At 37.2% G+C, this 24,435-nt stretch overlaps 1 protein-coding gene across 1 annotated transcript in view; it reads right to left on the bottom strand.

Moving 5' to 3' along the window:
• LOC307175458 (uncharacterized protein) overlaps nucleotides 1-24,435 on the bottom strand; it is a gene marked incomplete at its 3' end in the record, with an annotated part of 118,811 nt that overhangs the window by 82,527 nt on the left and 11,849 nt on the right. Inside the window, exon 2 of the mRNA XM_079900570.1 lies at nucleotides 12,636-12,716. Within this exon, the coding sequence (XP_079756696.1) occupies nucleotides 12,636-12,716 (81 nt within the window). The remainder of the gene's footprint in view (nucleotides 1-12,635; nucleotides 12,717-24,435) is intronic.

The following is a 24,435-nucleotide window of genomic DNA, read 5'->3' as shown; positions in this document are numbered from 1 at the left end:
TTGCATAATTGTTACAAAAATCATTTTATCTTCAGTTGTTTAACTTTCTAATTGAACTTACAATAGCATGTATATCAATATCAGATGTCTTACTTTTGGCAGAGTAATCTTTTAAAAGCTTTACTTTTGATTTCAAAAACTGTTATTAAAAATTGAATGATTAGTACTGATTTAATACTAGCATCATTTAACTGTTAGAAAAATCATGCTTTCAAAAGAACCAATGTAGTAAATAACATCACCTCAATTTTCTTAGACATTTAAGAACCTTGGATTTGAAAATGAGCAAAATTAACTTTAGAAAAAAAGTCATTTTGTTTAAATAAAAGAAGTGAGGTTTCACAGTGGACAGCTGCTTGTGGCAAATCACCATCATCAGAGACAGGCTCCCTAAAATACCTCCGAACAATTAAAGGTGATGCTAGGACTTCCCTGGTGGTGCAGTGGTTGAGAGTCCGCCTGCCGATGCAGAGGACACGGGTTCGTGCCCCGGTCCGGGAAGATCCCACATGCCGCGGGGTGGCCCGTGAGCCATGGCCGCTGAGCCTGCGCGTCCGGAGCCTGTGCTCCGCAACGGGAGAGGCCACAACAGTAAGAGGCCCGTGTACCGCAAAAAGAAAGGTGATGCTAATGCTTCTTCCGCAGATATGTCTCCTCTGATTTTCCTGAGCTTAGTGATTTTGACATGATACCATGATATTGCGTAAATATCAATAAGCATTTTGTACATGGTCATTATCACCTTTCTTGAGAATGAAAAACAAAATTCAATCCTTAAATTTTTATTAAATGTACACTTCTTTCTTTGGTTCATTGTTGCGTAAAGGGTTTATTGTAAAATAAATATACATAATAATAAAGAAATAAATATGTATAGCTTTGTACCATATATTAAGTGATAAACTGCTATAGGAAGGCCAGACTACTCTCTACACTCCATAGCAGAACTGCTCAGCCTCTCATAAAGACTTCATGTATATCTAACTTGCAGCTTCCCCTGTTCACTATGGACCTTGCCAACTGTTGGCTTGGTAACTTTATGCTCCTTCCTGGCCTTGGCCACAGCTGGCCAGCAGGGGCATCTGCATCCCTTACTTCTCCCACTACCACTCAGGGCAGGAAATAGGTAGCTATCCCCGCTGCTAGTACCTGATAGTACTTTGTTTTATTAGGGAATGATCCACATGCATTGCATTTCCTTTCACCTGGAAAGGTGAGAGAAAAGAGTTAATATCGAGAATAGTGTACTACGTGGAAACCTCTGGATTCTCACAAGGTATATCTTTAAAAATGTAAAAATGTAGCTACCATACTTTCACTTCAGTTTAAAGTGTTAGATATATTTAGTGACAGTAAAAATAATGTTTTCATTAGGTTTCAAGTACAAAATTCAAAACCTGGTCATTTCTTAATGGTTTCACAAATGCTGATTCCTACCTTGTCAATTCTATTATAAGAAGCACTTTTCTGCCATGCATAACTAACAGTAGTAATTTGACACAACTTTTGTACTCTGATCATTGACTAATCTTTAGTAGTACAAATTCTAGCATCATTTAAATATTCCTTTCTTTTACCAAGTAAACAGTCACTTTTGCATCACTACATATTTTGACCTAATCTCGTAATTTAGGAACATGTTTCAGAAGAACTCTCTCATTCACAGACTAAATCCATTTTGAACATCTAACATTGCCTGTGCGTCTTCCCTAAATTCTCACCTCCATAACTTCCTTTCTCATCCCCACTCTGCAGCCATTTGATTTCCACATCTCTCAAAATGCTCAAGTTTCTCTTTACCTTAAATGTAAAAGGCAAATACAGGAATTAAAAACAAATCTTTCCTGAGACTGTATGCCAGTGACCTCTTACTAGTTTTAAAAATGTGCTCTATGCCTAATTTTCTGCTTCTGGTTTATTGCAATGTGGAGGTTTCAATTTATTTTTAGTTTTTCCCTTAGACACAAGCTAAATTTGATTTTAAAATTTGCCTCTATTTTTGTAGAACTTGATCCCATATTTCACAGTTAATTTGGGGTGAGATACATTCAGTTAAAGTATCTAACATAAAAGTTAAATTCTTTTATTCCAAGTTGATAATCCTACCCAACTAACGTAGAAGATGCCCATATAATCTTAATTGGTATATTCCCCTGGTCCTAGGCACTGTGAGACAAATATTCTCTTACTTTCCAACATACACACATATGTTTTGATCATTATTGCTTAAGCCCTCTGACAGAGTTCAGATCATTAAACAAAGATTCTCTTGGTGCTTCCTTCTCTACAAGAAAAAAAAAAACCTGAATTGCTCTGATATGATTTGAATTTAGATACTCTATGCACAGCTTTCTCCGAAACACGGCTGTTACCAAACACATTTTCCTCCTTTCCAGTTAAACACATCTAAGTATCTTATAGTGAAAGACTATAAAGCTTTTGAAAACATAAACAGACCAGTTTTTTCTAAGCAAGTGATTTCAAATTGGGATTTTTGAAGAATTTCTAGGGAAAAAATGGGCAGAACAATCTAGTAAAATCACAGTTTGAATTTCTCCGAAGACCAGCAAAACTTAAATACCAGTGACTTTTACCTTAGACATGGGTTTGGTAAGTCTGAGGAAAGTACTGTAGCAGGGAGAAATGCCTGAGAGGTGTGAGATTTTTTGGTTTGTTTTTAATTTTAGGGTTTTTTTCCTTTTGTTTTTAATAATATGTTAGGGAATCGTTGTACAAAACTTAGAAACAGATCTGGTCAATACCATAGGAAGGGAAGAGATGGTGATTATGTAGTGGCAACATCACATAATGCAGAAGGGCAGATAATGTTTAGACACTTTTCCCCGCCTCTCTGAGCCTTGTTTTCCTCATCAGAAAGAAGAGGACAGTATCTTATGTATAGAGTGATGTACAACTGCAAAAAATTATGATAAATGCAGTGTGCCAAGGTCATTAAAATTTTTGTGCAGAAACAAATTAAAGAAAAAAAGGAAATCAATGCTAAATCAGTTAAGACACCAATATATCAGCCATAAACCAGGGAGAACGACTTGTGAGTAGCTATATGTGCCTACTTTTGCAAAGCATACTGTTTAGGGATTCTTTCTTGGCCTGTTCTCTATGATCTATAGTTTTCTGGGGTTTTTTTTTGTGGTACACGGGCCTCTCACTGCTGTGGCCTCTCCCGTTGCGGAGCACAGGCTCCGGACGCGCAGGCTCAGCGGCCATGGCTCACGGGCCCAGCCACCCCGCGGCATGTGGGATCTTCCCGGACCGGGGCACAAACCCGTGTCCCCTGCATCGGCAGGCGGACTCTCAACCACTGAGCCACCAGGGAAACCCTGATCTATAGTTTTTTAACCTTGGTCCTTTTTTGAATAATTTCCTCTTATGCCACCAACGAGGTGACCCATCAGAAACATGTCCAGAGGACTGTATTAAAAGACAGTAGGTCTGAACTAGCTCTGTTCTAATATTTACGGAGAAAAGGCTCATTCCTTTTTAAATTATCAGAGTTAGATCTGCCTTGGAAGCCAAGATTCAGGAGTGGATCAAAGGTAGAGAAGGAGAGGAGGACTCTCAGCATGCTTATGGCCAAAGCTTTGACAGAAGGGACAAATTATGTCACCAACTGCTATTTGAGAGTTTGAGACCAAAGCCACCTAAGAGGTTCCAAACAGGAGTTTGTGGATGAAGTCCTGCTTCAATCATAGAGTACCATTACCAGGAATCTCCCTCTTGCACATCTTTCTCACGAGTCTACAAAAGTTAGATTTTCAGAGTAACAACTCAAATCTACCATCTTTACCCACAAAAGCCTATTTTCCTTCATCATGTCTGAAAAAATAGTATACATGGTATAATTTAAACCTGGACCCTGAAATCAGAGCATCATATGACAGAAAGAGAATCTAACGATGAGTTTGTTCGCAGTCCCAGGGGAAGAGCTGGTCCTAGGACATATTTTAATAAAGTCTCTACCTTATATATTCTCCCTGCCTTTCTCTTATATGTTCATTCTACCTCTTACAGCCCTTCATGAATCCCATGCCATCATAATGCCTTAAGATACTATGATACTGTGATTTCCCAACTTGGCCTACCCTACTTCTAAAAGTCTGCGAGTTCCTAATTTCCTATCTCCTACCTCTACCCCAAACCCTCATGTTCTCTATACAACTGGCTCAGACAGGGGTATGAAGGAATGCAGCTGATTAAACCAATTCACAGAAAGACTTGAATGCCTGATCTTTCACACACCCCCAGATATTTGCATTTTTGGAAGAGAAAGCCCGTTAACTCAAATAAATCTATCATTAGTGAAATTTTTTGACAACTTATCAAAGAGAAGAAAAAAAAAAGTCAGGCTTTGACAGGAAAAGAGATTTAGGGAAGGGTAGCAGAAATTAAACTCAATTTTGTCTGACCATCTCATTCCCCAGTATGGTTTTACTCTGGTTTCATAAAATTCCTCAACATACCAAGGCTAATAACAATGGTTCTCATGCAGCAATCTAAACACAGATGAAAATGCATGTACATATATACACACATGTATGTGTGTATGTGTGTAAGGGAAACAGGTTTGATGATAGGGACAACAGCAATGAATTACTTGTTTAATTGAGATCTGACCACCACTAATGCCTGATGGTGGTTAAAAATAAAATAATTCTAGCATTCACATGAAAGGTCTTAAGTGTGAAACAGATGTTTCCTTTGGATTGGCTAATTACGCATCTGTCAGTAAGAGACTGGCAGCACTGGGAAACATTTAGGATGACTGTATTGGTTAACCTTTGCTGAGCAACAAACACCTCAAAATATAGAAGCTTAAAGCAATAATCATTTATCTTCCCATGATTCTGTGAGTCAGCAATTTGGAATGGGGCTGGAAGATTCTTACACTGGTTTTGCCTGGACTCACCTATGGGACAGCAAGTAAACAGGGGCTGAATGGTCTAAGGTGGCCTCATTCAACATGACTTGCAGTAAAAGCTTCAGGCTGGACGCCTCTGTTCTCCACATGACCTCTCCATCAGGCTGACTTAGACTCATTCACATGGAAACAACACTCCAAGAAGGCAAGAATGAAAGCTTCAAAGCTGTCTGTGTCTACGGCTCAGTATACACACGATGTCACTTGCTTGGTTCCATTACATTCTATTGACCAAAACAAGTAGCAAGCCCAGCCAGGATCTAGGGCTAAGGAAATAGCTCCACTTCTTTACGAGGACCACTGTAAAGGGCCACGTTGTTATCAACCATAAAGACTTAGGAGTAGCACAAAAGGTTTAAATAATTTTCTATTTGAGGTGTTTTCTTTTTTCTTTCACTTTCTCCCTAGTTCAGTCCAATAAGATTATCTTTTTCATAGAGAAATCACACTGGGAGAGCTCATGTTCCATTTATAAACTAGGTTTATGAGAACTGAGATGTTAGGTTGCAGATTATTCCATTTTAGGAAAAGTGAACAAAGCTAGACCTTATAGTTTTTAGGACATTTCAAGAATGACATGTAATCTTTTTTCCCAAAAAAATGTCCTCTAGTGGCACTCTTTGGAAGAATTATACCGCTAGAAAATTCATTGTATATCTTCTAAAGTTTATATTTGAAACTGTTTGAGCAGATGTGCTAAGATACTGCTTCACACATTTCCCAAATATTGACTTCTTTAAAGGGCGTGTTTAGCTTTTATCCCTTGGGACTCAGATTTGTGTTTCCTACCACTCTTAATAAGGACTTGAAAGCTATTTTTTTTCTGGCTGAACATCTTATTTCCATTCTTTAGGCTAATAAGGAAAAACGTCTAGGGGACTATTTTCTTAGTTTGTAATGACAATGTTTATGAGAGGCATTGATTTCCTGTGGTAAGCATCTGGTCATGGTTCATGATGGAATGTAACAGCTAAAATTATGTTCTGAGAAGTTGATATGGGTGTCCCAAGATTGAGCTCTGTAAGTATCATAGCCTATAAAATAAGATGATCAAGGATTCAGTCTAAACCAGCTTGGCACTAGAGCCAAACCAGCAATTTTGAAGAACAACAAATACCTATTTTTAGCCTCACCTTCTAAACAATGGAGACAGTAGGTGTGATGGGAACAAATCATGTGTTAAGGAAACAGAGGAAAGGAGCAACCCCTGAGCACAAGAGGGTTCTTGTACTTTCAGACTCTCTGAACTCCACTCTTCAACTCCATCTGTTTTTGTACTTTCTAAAGTTCAGTGTCATGAGCCAGGACAAGAATTAATCCACACTCTGATAAGCACCAACATCCACAAGGACCTCAGAAAGTGAAAAACCAGTCGTCAACTGGCCCCTGGCTTTCTTAAACCCTCCTTATAAACTCTAGGCACAAGCCCAAATGTTGTGATAAGCTCCCCCCAACTTCCTCCTACTGAGGTGTCCATGATTCCTCAGTGTGAGTTCTCCTTTGCTGCAGCAAGCTCAATAAACCTAACTTGAACTTTGATTACAAAAATAATAATAAATAAATAAAAATAAAGTTCAGTGTCTTTGGGGTCAGAGCTCTGACTGAAGAGGTGACAGTTTCTATTGCCCATAATGTAAAGACTTGTGATTACAACCTAGTCCTCAAGGAATCTTTCACTCTGTTTTGTTTTGTTTCCAGATGAATTTTCATGCCTTATCTTGTTTTTGTTCATTTGTATTTCAGCATTTTGGAACAATGCATATACTTTATTTTGTTGAAAGGAAAAAGAAAAATGAACATTGTTTCTATGACTTGAGTTGGATTATAAAGGAAATCAGCCTGACCACCTATCCTTCTTGCAGGAAGCAAAATCTACAATAAACATACAGTGTACCATTTGCAAGCCATATCTCAATGAAAACCCAGGCGAGAAGAGTTTTCTACATTATAGTTGATTTTTTTTTACATAATTTAGCCCATTTGACAGAAACCATGACCTCAAGAAACGTGAGTTCCTGCTGCCATTAAATGTATCTGTTTCTAATGTATGCTGCTACTGAGATGATAATATTGTCTAGTGAAGTTTCTATGACTACATAGATATTATATGCTCTAAAAAACTCTTTGTCATGAGTGTGAAACTTTCATAATAACTCAGATATTAAGCAGTTCATAGATATCATCCCTTGAGGAGAAGCCCTAAAAGGTACTGCAGGGCTTTCTTGGTGGCGCAGTGGTTGAGAGTCCGCCTGCCGTTGCAGGGGACACGGGTTCGTGCCCCGGTCCGGGAAGATCCCACATGCCTCGGAGCGGCTGGGCCCGTGAGCCATGACCACTGAGCCTGCGTGTCCGGAGCCTGTGCTCCACAACGGGAGAGGCCATAACAGTGAGAGGCCCATGTACCGCAAAAAAAAAAAAAAAAAAAAAAAAAAAGGTATTGCAGCAAACTTGATGAAATTAAGTACATATCATATGAAAACTTTTATATTGATTTTAAGTTTTATTCTTTACATACTATTTCCCACCATGGATGATGATGAGGTACACATTCAACTACTTTACTTCCTCTACTTAATTTTCAAATTGCTATGGCTATGTAACTATTACAGTTGAATCCTTTGGTATACTATGATTACATTTCCTTTCTTATAAACTGGATTTTTTTCTAGCTTTATTGAGGTATAATTGAAAAATTAAAACTGTAAATACTTCAGGTGTATTAGGTGTTTTAGGTGATGTTTATTGTGGTGTTTTAGGTGGTTGTGGTTATAAGACACAACTTTCAGTTAAAAATGAATAAGTTCCAGTGATCATTAGATGTACAGCATGGTAACTAGAGTTAATAATAATGTATTGTATACTTGAAATTTGCTGAGAGTAGATCTTAAGTGTCCTCACCACATACACACGTAAAATGGTAACTACGTGAACTGGTATGTTAATTAGCTTGATTGTGGTAATCATTACACAAGGAATCTTTCACTCTCTTGCCTCTATTCCCAGTCTGCTTTTTCTTCTAGTCCCTGTTCTGTTTCTCATGTCCAATATGGACCTCACACTATCAAATCCAGTGGTCATTTTTTATCCTTAATCTTATTTGACTTCTAAGCAGCAGTTGTTATCACTGATCAATTTTTCCTTCCTAAAATTTCTTTTCTTGGTATCTGTGATGCACTCTCGCCTGGACGTTTATTCTCAGACTCCTTTGCTAACTCAATACTTCTGCTTGAACTCTGAATATTGGTACTTCCCAGGTTCAGTCTTGGAATTCCTTTCTTTTCTATTTCCACTCTCTTTCTCTACACAGTCTTAACCATTTTCATGATGTTAAATACCAGCTATGCCCTGTCTTCGAAATTTTTACCACTAGTCTTCATATAATCCTGGAATTGGATTGGAATAGCCAACTATCTACTTACAATTTCCATTAGGATGTCCAACAGGAATCTTAAACCTCACATGACTAAAGCAGAACTATTGACTTTGAGTCCAACCTGTTCCTCTGTCTGGTTTCCCCAATTTAGAACAGTATCACCATTCTCCCAGTTTATGTAAACCAAAAATCCAGGTACAATTTTTTTCCCACCTCAAATTAATCCAATAGCAAACCCTACTTACTTTATCTCCAACATGTATTCAGAATCCATCCACTCTTCCCATCTCAACTATTTTACCCAAGTCCTATCTACTTCTATCCCTTGTCTGAACTACTACATTAGCTTTTCCCCCTTACTCCATGATTGGATATTATCTTTTGTTGTTTATGTTTTAACTTATTACTAGAGTAATTTTTAAACACACACAAAACTATGGAGATTATAATAAGTCCCTAATAAAAACTTCATCTAGTTTCAGCAATTAACATTCTGCTAGTCTTATTTCATCTATCATTTTCTCTTTCTCCTCCTTTGATCAATGAAGTACTATAAAAGAAAACATCCCAGTATCTATCAATAGCAGAAATTGACTTATGATTTTAACATAACTATACACCTAACAAAAAACCTCAATAATTTTGTTGCATCATCCAATATCCAATCCACTGTTACATTTCCTAGATTGTGTCAAAAATGTCTTCTCATGGTTGTTCTATTTGAATAAGACTCCAAACAAGGTCCACACACTGCATGTACCTCTTTTAACCTATAATATCCACCTGTATTTCATGTCATCCATTTGTTAAAGAAACCAACTTATTTGTCCTGTAGTGTTACCCATATTCTAGATTGGCTGGTTGCATATTCATAGTTCTTTAAACATATTTCTCTCTCCACATTTTTCCTTAGATTATCAGACCTAGAGACTTGACTATATCTAGGTCCAATCTTATTTTGTCAAAAATAATTTCACTTCATAAGTGATGTGCTATGTACTTCCAATTGCATCATATCAGGGGTATCAAACGTCTAGTTGTACCACTTTAAGTGATAATGAGATTAATCTGTGGGTTCAGGTGATGTCAGTTTGGCCCATTCATTGTATAATTCTCAAATAACTTTTTGCTTTAATGTTCTAGGAAACAGTGATGACCACTCTCTGTATCCATTGTTTCTGTATGGGTTACAAAAGGTGATTTTAAAAAATTCTGTCCTTTCACCTGCATATGTTGGCTGAAACTCCTCTGTAAAGAACATTCCATCAGCAACTATTTTGTTATCCTGAAAGCCACCTTACACAGGAAAGACGGGATGTATGTTAAATCTTTGCCCTTAATTTACCAATTTTCAGAATAATGAGCCAGTGCTTTGGAAACTTACAACAATCAAAAAAATTTAAATTATTGTTTAGTTCTGTTTTTATCATTATGAATTTGCATATGTTTGATGGGTGAGTCCACAAAATATTCTTAAATTTATTCACCCCATTACAATTATATTCTTACAATATTTTCACTACATTGCAGTCAGTGTGATCTTTGAAAAACCCAAATCACATCATGCCATCTGTCATTTAATACCCTCCAGTGTCTCCCCATTACAATTAGAATATTCCCCAAATTCTTTATCCTAGAAACGTCTACATAACCTGCCTATTTCTCTAACTTCACCTCATATAGATCCCCCCTTCAACATCAATGCTATTCTGTTTCGCAAATGCCTGTCATTCAGGGACTATGCACTGTCTATTCCCTCTATCAGCAGTGCTGTTATTCCTGATTTTTGCCTATGTCCTTCTACAGCCACCCAGTTATTTTATATCAGATCTCTCACCATGTTTTTATTCTTAATGTAGAATTACCTGATATTTTCTTACTAATTTATTGCTTTTTTGTGTTTGTTTTTATCTTACTCTCTCCTCTGGAATATAAGTCCTATTGAGAGCAGGGATCTTGCCTATTTGGTCTACTACTGAATCCTCAGTGCCTAAAAGAAGCTTAGCACCAGGTTCTCAGTAAATACTTCTGAGTGAATAACTGATTGAATGCATGAAGGGCTCACCAAATTTAAGACTGAATCTCCCCAGAAAAGAGGACCCTTGACATAAACAGATACACTAGTGACTTCTTGGTGGAAGAGATGGCTCTCATATTGCTGAGAAGGCTGGAGTTGCTCTAACCCAAGGATGGCAAGTAAGTTTCAACTTACAAATAAATAAAAGAGAAAAAAATCCTTTGAACAATTTCACATTGAAAGAAAAATTTAAAATCAACACAATTTATTTTAAAATCTTTGTTAGTCTTTTGCAGCAAAAGTATTAATTTCAGTTAATATTAGTAGTGATTTAAGTTTTACAGTTTGAAAATTTCTGTCTCATACTGTTAGCAGTACCATACAACTTATTAAAACTGTATTATACTGCAGTGTGACACACACAGATATTCTTTTGGTGTTTCTTATTTCTGACTAGATAAAATTTCATGTGCAAGGAAATTGACAAAAGACTTTTGGACTAATGAGCTCAAAAGAAAAATGTCAAAAAGTACAAAGGTTTTAGGCCATAAGAACTACTAGGCTCTAATTGCCAAACTTTTGAACAATATAATGTCAAGATTTTTTTTAGGTAACTATAAAATTTCATTTCATATACGGATGTTACTCCATCTCAATTACATGCTGGCTTAATGTCAAAATTCTGGATGTAACTCTTTGTGGTCCATAAAGATTTTTGAAATTGTACACATATTTTATTTCTGATTTCAAAATATAGAAGTAATACCACAGTAACCTATAATACTTTTAAAAATTAAAAATGTGAAATTATTTTTATTGTTTTGATTACAAATATGAACATAAAAATTAACCTTTATTTTAAATATTAGCTAGTGGGAAGCGGCCACATAGCACAGGGAGATCAGCTTGGTGCTTTGTGACCACCTAGAGGGGTGGGATAGGGAGGGTGGGAGGGAGACGCAAGGGGGAGGAGATATGGGGATATATGTATATGTATAGCTGATTCACTTTGTTATAAAGCAGAAACTAACACAACATTGTAAAGCAATTACACTCCAATAAAGATGTTAAAAAATAAATTAATTAATGTATTTTAATAAAGAAAGTATTTGTGTTTTCTACTGCAACAACTACTGAAATACAATTTCGCCCAGCTATTTATTTTTGAGGATGCAACTAAATATTAACAATTTCTTTTCATTAAAATACACCAAAACAAAGTGAAAAAGTCACAGTTTGGAAGATGCTATTTACAATACAACTAACTAATAAAAGACTAGTATCCCAAATATACATAATGCTTAGAAGTCAATTTTTTAGAGTAAAATGGGCAAAGAACAGACATCAAGAGCAGATATTTTACAGAGAAGGAAACATGAATAGTAAACCAGTACATAAATAGCTGCTGAACCTCATTAGTAATCAGAGGAATGTAAATTAAGACCACAATGATTACAATTTTGCATGCAATATCTTGGCAAAATATTAGAAGTTTGATGATACCAAGTATTAGTGAATATAAAAATCAATGAGAACTCATAAGCAACTGTTTATGAGTGTGTAAAATAATATACCAACTGTGAAAAATAACCAGATACTATCTTAAAAAGTTGAAAATGTGCATATGCTCTTACACAAACATCCCACTGCTAGTTGTATACCTTACAGAACCTCTTGACTATGACAATATGAGACATGTACAAGAATATTCAGAGCAACTAGTTTAATTTTTAAAAAAATCAGGGATCCAAACCATAAATGCCCAGTAAAAAGAAAATATATATTTGAAATATATATATGAATAAAAGAATTACAGCTAGTCATGATAACATGGTTAATCTGAGAACCACCATACTCAGGGGAAAAGGTAAGTCTCAGAAGACTACAGAAAGTATATACTTTTATAAAGCAAAACCAAACAATATATTGTTTAGAGGTATAAATATATAGGGTAAAATAAATTTTAAACAAAGGAATTCAGGATAATGGTTACTTCTGGGTGACTGGCAAGACAACACAGGATATAGGTAGATTCAATTACGTTAGTAATATTCTAAGTAAGGTGATGGATTCATAGTCACCATTTTATTATTTTACCTCAAATTTTATAACCTTAAGTTCTGTTGCCAGCATGGATGACTGGGTTGATTAGGACCAACTTTTCAGTTGAGAAAAACTACAGAATCTGTCCAAAATATATAAACCATCTGATTTAAGTTACTGGAGAGCTAACAAGGAAGTGAGAATTTTCAGGCCATAACCTGTAAAGATAGTGAAACTAAGAGAAGTATTTGTGCATCACTTACCTGCTGGGTGACTGTGGATTCTGCAAAAAGCACTGAATGAAAAGGTGAAAAGCTGAGCACGGTTTTCATTACTCTGTGGAACTAGAAGAAAAAAAAAAAAAGAAAATTAAGACTCAAGAAGAAGAAATGTCAGGGGTTAATATTACATATTTCAAAATCAGGTTCTGAAGGGGTACACTCTGCAATTTACAATGAACAGCAAATAGACTAGATCTCAGAAGGACTGAAGCACATCTTTAAATTATCTCAAATCAGGTTTGGTTCATGTGACTTGTCTCTAGCCTAGCTGCCTATCAGAAGTGAAATATATTATTTCTGGAGGAAAATACCATCATACAGAACTTTAAATTATTTCTACAATTTTTGACATGCAACTTTCAGCCCTTAACAAAAACTACTGAGACTTACAAGTACACAAATTGATCGAAAGGGGAATTAATATTAGAAGTAGACACCCAAAAGATCAAGATGTTGACATTTTATGGTGCATACTTAGTGAGAACACAAAACGATGCTTAATATGATCAAGGAATTAAATTATAAGTGGAGAATTTAAAAAGAAAGCAAAATTAAAGTAATAAATAAATAGTACATAGCTAAGATAAATACAAAACTGAAATTAAGAACTCAGAGGATGAGTTTAATAGCATATTAGACTTAGAAAAAGAGAGAATAAAGTAGAAGATAGGACTGACAAAAATCTAGCCTGAAATATGAAGAGACAAAATCTGGAAAATGCAGAAGTGAGTCTAAGAGACATATAGTACATAGAGGAAAGTTGTCACAAGAGTCAACTGGTGCTCCAGAAAGATAACAGAGAAAGAGTAAGGCAGAGTACATATTTGAAGAGATACTAATAACTTTTCAAAACTGATAAGAGGTATAAATACACAGGTTCAATAAGTGTATGAACCCCAAGTAGCTTTCTAAGTAGGAAGATAACAACAAAAATGTATATATAACGGCATCATAGGAAAACTGCTGAAAATTAAAGACATATGAAATCTTTTAAAAGCAGCCAGGAAACAAAAAAACGTACCTCCTGAACAGGAGCATCAATAAGATTAACAATGATTTCTCAACAGAAATAACGAAAGACAAAAGACAGTGGAATAGTATCTTTGAAGTAAAGAATGATGATGCCTTCTAAGCTAGAATTCTGAATCAACAAATACGACCTTTAAAAGTGAAAGAAATATAAAGAAAATTTTAAACAAGCAGAAATTCAGAGTTTTTATAATCAAACTTATACTAAAGAAAATATTAAAGTGTATTCTTCAAACATAAGACAAATTATTCACAATGAAAACAAAGTTCTGCAAGAACAAATAAAAGAACAAAAAAGGGGGTAAATATGTGGTAAAAATAAAATGAATATTTACAATATAATACAATACTAATATAATATCATGTGACACTTAATATTTAAATTAAAATCCATGTGATAATAGCACAAAATCTGGTGGGTAGCTGGGTGAAAGAAATTAAATTGTTCTTTGATCCTTGCATTTCCTGGAAGATGTGAAATTTCTAATTTCATGAAACTTTAATAAGTCATGGACATATGTCATAATCTCTATGGTAATTACCAAAAGAATGTATAAGTAGTAAAATAAGAAAGAACCACAACAGAAACACACACACACAAAATCAAAAGTAAAACTATAAGAAAGAAGGAAAGAAATTATAAGACAGGATAAAAAGAAAATGAATATTAAGATGATAAATTTAAACTCAAGTACAAAAAATATGGAATAAATATTCCATTTTAAAACAACAATTGTCAATTTGGATGAAAGAAAACAAATATATGCTTCTTACAAGAGACATAAGTTAAATATAAGAATACACAAAGAAAAACAGAAAAACTTACAAAAATTACCAAATAAAAGCTATTGTGTCTATACTGATATAATAAATTTACTTGAAAGCAATCAGTAATATTAGAAATAAAAATGGATATTTCATAATGAAAGGTCAATACACCAGGAAGATATAATAATGACAGAGTCTCAATATCTATGAAACAAAAACTGACAGAAATAAAAGACTAATAAAGTTGATAAACTTCTAAAAAGACTGACAAAGAAAAAGGAGAGAAGGCATAAATAGCTAATTCAGGAATAATACTATAGTAAGAGAACACTCAGACACCTTATGATACTACATTGGAAAATATAGAGACAGGAGGAAATAGAACACTTGAATAGTCCTATAGCTATTAAAAGAGTTGAATCATTTCAATTCTTTAAAGAAAAATTCAAAGAATTTGTGAAAATCTCCTAACAAAGAAAACCCCCGCTCCAGACTATCTTACTGGTAGATTCTACCAAACATTTACAGAATAGCACAATCTTGCCCAAACTCTTCCAGATTATAGAAAGATAGATAATGCTTTCCAACTCATTCTATGACACCAGTACCTCCAGAGAAATAGTTTATTAGTTTGACAGAAACACAAAAAACACAAAAAAATAGTTTATTGTGTAATTAAAATTATTTTAAAAATATATATGCTTATGTAGATAGAAAATATTTCTGGAAGGAGACACAAGAAACTACAAACAGAAGTTGCCTTCAAAGAGAAGAGCTGGGAGCACTAGTATGGGAGAAAGAATTACTCTTTATTATATATTTCTTGGTAATATGTGAATATATATGTATAGATGTATATATGATGTTTATGATTGACATTTAATTTTCAAAAATAAAAGTATAAAGAGTGGAAAAAGGAGACTGCCAGTTTCCAGTCCAGCACATAAGAAGCTTGGAAGTCACTACTCCATCCTAACAACAAATAAAAAGCTGAAAAGTTGGGCTTCCCTGGTGGCGCAGTGGTTGAGAATCCGCCTGCCAATGCAGGGGACACGGGTTCGAGCCCTGGTCAGGGAGGATCCCACATGCCACGGAGCAACTAGGCCCGTGAGCCACAACTACTAAGCCTGCGCGTCTGGAGCCTGTGCTCCGCAACGAGAGGCCGCGATAGTGAGAGGCCCGTGCACAGCGATGAAGAGTGGTCCCCGCTTGCCACAACTAGAGAAAGCCCTCGCACAGAAACAAAAGACGCAACACAGCAAAAATAAATTAATTAATTAATAAACTCCTACCTCCAACATCTTCAAAAAAAAAAGCTGAAAAGTCAACAACTCTCTCAGATCTGTAAGAGAAGAGAGGTCATAGACAAAATTGCTGCCTCTAAAACTGGAGACTGGCAGGCAAATTCAGAGAATCACACTTTACTGGATCAGAAACCTCCATAGGAGTCAGGACTCGGGTAGGTGAACCTGCACTATAATTAATTTCTGGAAGCTCAGAGAGGACAACTCAGAGTTAAAAAACCCAGGTCGGGGCAATCACAGGGTGACGGGGGCATCCCCACTTTCTTTATTTTTCTTCTTCTTCTTTTTTTTTTTTTTTTTTGCAGCACGCGGGTCTCTCACTGTTGTGGCATCTCCCGTTGTGGAGCATAGGCTCCGGACACACAGGCTCAGTGGCCATGGCTCACGGGCCCAGCCGCTCTGTGGCATGTGGGATCTTCCCGGACCGGGGCACGAACCCGTGTCCCCTGCATCGGTAGGTGGACTCTCAACCACTGCGCCACCAGGGAAGCCCCTGGGTCCGCACTTTTGTGAGTGTTACTTCTCGCATCACTACCAGGTTCTCCTGGTGAACGTCAGGGGAAAAAAAAATTCCTTTGTGCTTCCTGCAGGAGGAGAGGAAAAGGAACCGTTTTGAAATAAACCACAGCATTCGGTCCTTCTTTACAAAGTTTAACCTTGGGAGAAACTATTCAACCAGATCCTAATCTGCTGAGACTTTATTAGAGCCTAACTAACCTGAGGGAAAGAAAATACCCAACTCCAGCCCACATGAACCATCCTGTCCCACCTATGCGGGTGGAGGGACTGGAAAGCGTGCATGAATTTCACAAGTCTGGAAACATAGGTTCACTTAAAGACTGACCCTCATCATGGGACTACAGAATGTTTCCCCTCACCCCTCACCTCACCACTAAGTTACTAAGGCCTATTGCAACAGTAAACTATGGACTTTGGGTGATACTGATGTGTCAATGTAGGTTTACCAGTTGTAACAAATGTAGCACTCTGATGTGGATGTTGATAATGGAGGATGCTATGCCTGTGGGGTGGGTGGGCAGGGAGTATATGCAAAATCTCTGTACCTTCCCTTCAGTTTGCTATGAACCTAAAACTTATCTAAAAAGTCAAGTCAGTTAAAACAAAAACGAATTAAAAAGGGCTCCTTTGGCCTTTTTACCTAACTTGATGTATGTGAAATATTGAGAGACTGACTTATGACTATGGACTCTGCTGGGGGCTCCTGGACACTGGAAAGAGGGTGGATATAGTGAATTGGTTGGTAGCCTCAGCTGCCATCCTGAAACTGGAAAAGGCGGAGGGAAGGTAAGTTATCCACCAACCTCAAGGCCACACTAGAGACCTGAGACACGGCTGTACCAAATGTTGTCTCTGTGACCTACTGCTTCGTGCCTGCCATATTGTGGCAAAGCCTTTAAAGGGGCCCATCTGCACTTTGGTTGATGTTAAATTCTCTCCTGTTCCTTAATCAGCAGCTTAAGAAACTGCTGAAGCTTGCCCTGTGGCATCATATGATGAATCTGGCTTCCTACACCGCTGATCAATGCAACGGTGTGTTAACTCCCCTGTGATTCAGATGGGAGAAAAATAGAAATTAAGATCAACGAATTGTTTTTATAAGCACCATTGTGAATGTAATCGTTTTCTGGTTCCAAGATGTTGCCTCAGAGTGAATAATTCACAGCGCTGGTTTAATCACTTCTATCCCCATTCCTAATGCTGGTTTTGGCAACTGACCAATTGTTGAGCATTCAGCTGTTTTGACAGCTTATAAAAAATAAAAAATGGTTGGTTGAACGATATCTAGCGTTGCCAGATTTAGATGTTGAAATGTAGAAATAGGGGAGGTAACAGTCTGGAAATGTGGAATGTGGAAGGGGGAAGGAAGGCACAGGGCATCAAAATGACTGGCGGACAATGTATCGACTTAGAGAAGGAGGGGACAGACTGTCACATATCTGACAAAAGCAAGTACTGAGAATACAGCAAAACCTCAGGAAAGAGGGGTGTGTGTGGGGGAGCCTCATAGAGGTTCAAAGGGATATTTCAAATTGTCACATATTAAAACATTTGTTTTGTTTTTAGGAGAGCTTCAGGTCTATAACTTCAGATTTTGTATACAATTCTAAAAGTCATTGTTACCCTGTGTTAAAGCACATAACAAATGTGAACAAGGTACATGGGACTTCCTTTAGCAGATATCCTACAAAAAGATGAGGCTGACTGAAATAAAATGAGGGGGAAAAGCAAACACATGAACCTTCAATATCTAGCAATTTCAGATTATTTAGTAGGGAGACAAAAGACTCAAACACTTAATAATTAGGGCTCAAGCATCACTGTTTTGAAGATGCCAGAAATGTTGATTCTGAGTCCATCAAGGAAAAAAACTAAATTCTATATACCATAACCTACTTTAGAAAACAAAAGCACATGGAATTCATTTTAGAAATGTTTCCACTTCCAGATTAATTCAAATATGGAAGCTCTAGCCTTATAGACCCACTCATTCTAAACAAGAAAAAAAAAGATAGCTACATTTATTGAACACCTATTTTGTGCCAAATCATACCTTAATGCTAATCCTCAATAATTTTGCAAAGTGTTTATTATTATCCTCTTTAAAGATAAACAAACCGAGATCCAGAGAAGCTATATCTTATAGCTTGCGAATGACCAAGCTAGAATTCAACCTCAGGACTGTTTGACTCCGCGATCATGTGGCCTCCCAACTAGAATGTTCCTAAGGAGTTCAGAGGGCTGAAGTCTTGCAATAAGTGATCCTAAAAATAAGTGTAGTTTGTGGACAAGGCATATTCTTTGTCTTTCATGTGAGCAGAAGCGATCACAGAGTGATAAGCGCAGGCTCCCCTGTCAGCCCCCCTGTGTAGGGGCTACCTGTCCTGCTTTATGGCAACATGTGACCTGGCACAGTCACCATTTCAAACCCCAGTGTCTTCCTCCACCAGTACAATCTGTATAGTAACACTCATCTCACAGAGACTAGAAGAAATTCCCCGTGTGACATAGTAACTGGCACCATAAGATCTCAATAAAAGTTAGCTAATATTACTTTACTACTGAACACACATATTTGAACACCTACTTCCTTCTGGACAATGTTCTTAATCAAACAAGGATAATTAAAACCTCAAGCCCTTAAGTAGCTGATAATCTAATGGAGAGGAAATGTAAAAAAATATAAAACTTCTTAAAAGGGATATAATAAATAAATGTATATACATATGAGAGACAGAGACAAAACACAGTTTTTTGTATTTACCCAAGAAGGCTTTCCAGAGATGAGTGCTTTTCCATCTTGAAAAGGACATGTGGTATCTAAATAAAGCAGCCCTTTTAGGGCATATGTGCTGTTGCCTGCTTCGAATATATTTTCTTGGAATGGTTCACATATGGATGAAGTCACTGCTTCTATTAAAATCCCTCAGAGTCCTTTTCCTATTATCAGGGAGCACTGAAACACATTTTTGCTATTTCTTTGGCTACTTATTTGTAGAGAGCAAAATGTCAGGATATGATTAGTTGCAACTCCTATATTTCCCAGCTACAGTTCTTGGGAGTCTAGAGGCAAAAGCAGAGTCTGGGTTTATTTCTCAATTCAGTATCACACAGAGGCAAGGGGAATGATGGGAAAGGACTCCCTACAGGCAAGAGCCCTACTTTCATAGAAGAGCAGATGCTGCTTGTTCATGGTCACAGTCAAGTGGTAAATACTGCCTTTGAGATGAGTAGCCATCTACCGCAACCTGAAGAGCATGTGGCTAGCCCTCCAAATTTGGTCCTTTCATATAGATGATCGATCACTTCATCACTTAGGGCAGCCCTGATCCAGTTTCTGTTGGAGAGGCCTGATGAATTGACCAATCCTGGCCCTAGAGTGGGGACTGTTTGCACTGAGTCATCTGCTCTGGCTTTCTATCTACATGGATCAAAATCACTAAATATTGGCCCCTCACCACTTCCTTTTGTGCTAAATCCCTGTCTGAGACAAAGCTCCAACCAAGGAAAAGGAACTTCCGGCAGTAGAGGATCAGAGGCCAGAAGGAAGGGCACCTTCCTCAGAGGGGGAAATGTCCCCTCTTCAACCTTAAATAAAATGTCCTAATTGGAGGCTAAGAAAAAATAGTAGGTCAGCAGGGTCACATTCCTACAAAGGCTACCACCACTCACGTTTTAAAAAGAGAAATTTCCAAAAGAAATCCGAACGTCAGGTCCAGTTTCATAAATAGTTTCGATATGCATAACCTGCATATTTAAGGATTTCCTGCACCTTTAAACATCTATAGAATCAGATTCTTTTTACATCTATTTTACGACATTCATGCAATTATTTTTCTGAATAAAATAGTAAATGTTCATCATACAAAATTTGAAAAATACGGAAAAAGTATAAAGAAGAAAACCCAAATCCTCCACAATTCTACTTCAGAGAGAATCGCACTTAAGAGCCGCAGCCTTAGAAATTTTGAAAAATGATTTCAAAAAGCCACTTTATTTAAAGAAATTATAGTATGGTTTGATTTTCTGCTTCACTTCCACTGGAATAAAAATCAAATAAGAACTCCCCAAAGTCCATAACATTTAGGAGAAGAAGGGAAGGAAAAGTTAAAAAATATAAAATTTCAATAAACCCATGAAAAAATCCTATTTATTTTTTCCTTCTGTTTTTCCTCCACTAGTAAAGCCCGAATGCTTTCTGGCTGATTGTTTGAATTAACTGGGCAGGCACACTAGGTGACAAGTACCCGATCTGCAGACATTTATTTCTCTCCTATGTCAGAATGGGGCTCTTTTTTTAAATAGGCCATCTTTTAGTATCTAGTCATTGTAGGACCTACACATACTGAAATAAAGAAATCAGCTCAGTCTCCCTTTAAAAAAAAAATGCAGGACAAGATGTGAAAGGATTTTTCATTATCTTTGAGAAACAATTGTGAGAAAGGGCTGCAAGGAAACAACAAGGAAAATGTTCTTTCCCTTATCTTAGGAATAGGCTATATTTGTACATAGTTGCATGGACTTAGTACTTTGCCTGTATTTTTTTAAGGTGTGCTTATAGCTAGTCTCTTAGGTTACAGTTTGCCAAATTTCTAAAGTTAAACCCCCAATTCTGGGCCCTTCTTTCTGAAGTAGGAGTGTTATGGTATGTGGCTTAAGAGTTCCATTGATTCTTAAAGAGGTTCTCGATCAGGAAACCACACTGACTTAGGCGTTTTGATGATTTGAGGTATAGAGGTGGCACAGCATGGTGAAAAGAGCCTAGCAGACTTGGATTCAAATTTTATACTTTTATTTGCTAGCTTTTAGAAAATTATTGAACCTCTCTGAGTGTTTTTCCTCACATGTATAACAGGAAAAATAATACTAATTTCACAGAGTGTGGTGAGAATTAGAAATAACACACGATGACTAACTGAAGTAGATATTCAACAAGTAGAAAATATATTAGCATCCTTTATATAGACATTTATAATCAAAGAAAAAACTGACCATTTTCTGTGGATAAAAGGAAGTTACGGGCTTCCCTGGTGGCGCAGTGGTTGAGAGTCCACCTGCCAATGCAGGGGACACGGGTTCGTGCCCCGGTCCGGGAAGATCCCACATGCCGCGGAGCGGCTGGGCCCGTGAGCCATGGCCGCTGAGCCTGCGCGTCCGGAGCCTGTGCTCCGCAACGGGAGAGGCCACAACAGTGAGAGGCCCGTGTAACACAAGAAAAAAAAAAAAAAAAAGGAAGTTACTATAATAGGAAATCTCTAACAAAAAATACATTTTCCTCTGACTCTTTCTTTACCTCCCATCCCTTCCTGAAACCATTAGTGAGATCTGTTCTGGGCTACTGCGGGAGCTCAATGACCCACAGCGGAATGCCAGTGTGAGAGTGAGGGGATGAAGAGGGTGACTGCAGGAAACAGAATCAGAGCCTGAGAAGGATGAGGAGGGCATTCGTGCAGGGCACCGGCCTGGCAGCAATGTCAGAAACCAAGAAGAGTGAGGAGGGCATGCAAAGGGGCTCAGTGCTGACAAAATTGGGGGGAAAAGAAAAAGTCCCATGGCACTATGTCTTGGAAATGCTAAGGTCTACAGGTTTGTTTTCTGTAGGTATGTTCAGGGTCTTTAATACACTAATTTACATTTCAACTTTCCAATAGTCTTGGCCATGGAGCTCTTTCTTTATAAAAATTCTCTTATGACCACTTATCTGTGTTGATAGACCAGTTTATATTTTCAAATCCACCATGAACTGATACTTTTGCAAAAATGAATTAGTAAAAAACTGAAATAATCAAAGACTTCAATTCAAACCTCCAATATTTATGAGTTTAGATACGTAGAATTACTCTGTCAAATTGTATTTATTTACTTTTATTTATTTATTTAATTGGGGTATAGTTGTTTTGCAATGTTGCATTCCTTTCTACTGTACAGCGAAGTGGAGTTCCCTGTGCTATACAGCAGGTTCTCATTAGTTATCTACATCATACATATTAGTGTATATATGTCAATCCCAATCTCCCAATTCATCCCGCCACCCACATTCCTCCCCTTGGTGTCCATACATTTGTTCTCTACATCTGTGTCTCTATTTCTGCCTTGCAACTGGTTCATCTGTGCCATTTTTCTAGATTCCACATATATGGAGAATAGTATGGAGGTTCCTTAAAAAAACTAAAAATAGAATTACCACATGACCCAGCAATCCCACTACTGGGCATAGACCCAGAGAAAACCATAATTCAAAAAGACACATGCACCCCAATGTTCATTGCAGCACTACATACAATAGCCAGGACATGGAAGCAACCTAAATGCCCATCAACAGAAGAATGGATAAAGAAGATGTGGTACATATATGCAATGGAGTATTACTCAGCCATAAAAAAAGAATGAAATTGGGTCATTTGTAGAGATGTGGATGGACCTACAGACTGTTATACAGAGTGAAGTATGTCAAATTGTATTGAACATTTTAAAATGCCCATTCTTAATTTCTGCACTAAACTTGTCAGAACCAGAATTGAACCATCTGCACATGGGCACTGAACCGTGTAAGACTATTATAGGACACAACCAGGTCCCCTGGTTTACAGATGTGGAAACTGTGGCATGGAGAGAGAGAATGACCAATCTGAGACATACAACTATGGAAGGGAACAGCCAATACTAACGCTCAGGACTCCAGGCTAAAATAAGAATACTCTCTAATATTCTTTGTGTTTGATAATAACCTCTGGAAGGCGAGGACCAAACGTGTTTTGTCATTCTATCAATACTTGTTAGTATGATGCTTGACTGTAGTACATTCTCAAATATTGAATGAATGCGTAAGTATATTTCCAAGTAAATGTACAAACCACTATCTCTCTTAACTGTTTCACTTTAAATTAACTAATGTTACTATTTCTCCACACTGGTTTATCTGTACACAGTGTCTTGTGTCAAGGCATGTGGAACTGTATCTTCTTTCATAATTTTTATACACCTGTTATAAGACAATTTTAGGTAGAGAAAAACGTCCAGCTGAAACCCAGAATGTGGAAAGTTAGCAAAATCATCTGGAAGGGAGGGTGGTCTAAGATGTGAGAGACTGAGGACAGGTAGATCATAGGCACAACTACGGTGTTTGTACTTCTTAAGTCTTTTGAAATCACATCAGTATTAGGGAAAGTTAATTAAACTCTTTCCCCTTGTCTGACCTGAAACCAGGTGGCTGCTTTCAGATAGCAGCCACAGACAGAAACAGTTCCACCAAAGGGAGAGCTGTTTCCCAAGAGTTAGAAGCCTTGTCAAAGGAATAATTAACACTTTTTTCACAAGCTGAGAAGGAACTCTCTCATTGCTTCTCCCCCAAATTAGCCTCTTTGTGAGACTGGTTAGCCAAGCGGGAAAGTCTGATATTAGCCTAGGAAATACAAATATTTCTATGAGCTTTATTACTCAAATTAAGAACATGAGGGATTTTGTGTTGAAGAACAGAAGATCACATAGAAATTCTTCTAAATACCACACTTCTCTTTGCCTTTATCATCAGCAACCTTAGGGACACAAAAAGGTTCCTGTTAAACAGTGACTCTTCTTACAGCTCTGCCTCTTTTCCAAATGCAGCACAGGGAGTTCTGCTGAGTTCGTTCATCACTGACACCATACAAGGCATGCAAATTCTTCTGAAATATGGAACTCCCAGCATGTCAGTGAGGAAATACCTGATTTGCTTAGTTCCACAGTTTATAAAATTGCACAGAAGAGCTTTGCCCTCTGCAAATATAATTTTAGCTAGAGTTGAAGATAACTGTTATCACTCTGGACTTGCTGCTGGGTTGATGCCTTAACATACCCTTTCTTGAGCAATTTTTTCCTCTCTTCTGGTTTTTCTCTCCCTGTCTCTTCTCCATTCCAGCCACTAGCCTGAGGCCCGGGGGCTCAGAAAAATACTGTTAAGATGATAGCAAATAATCCCAAGTACATTGCCAAAAAACTAAGTGAGGATCCACTCTTGGAGAATGTTCTGCAGATGAAGCTACTATAAGACTTAGATAAAACTTCCTCCCAATATTTTCAATTATAAAATGCAAGTTTTAGGCTCAGTGGTTTCTGAAGTCCCCTAACTCTAAAATAGTACAACTCAGTGGGGTACAGTACACCCACTTATTCATAAGTCAAGC

This window comes from Stenella coeruleoalba (assembly GCF_951394435.1).
Source record: "Stenella coeruleoalba genome assembly, chromosome: 16".
Classification (NCBI taxonomy): domain Eukaryota; kingdom Metazoa; phylum Chordata; class Mammalia; order Artiodactyla; family Delphinidae; genus Stenella; species Stenella coeruleoalba.
Note: the sequence above shows the minus strand (reverse complement) of the source record. Positions and strands in the feature narration are given on the sequence as shown.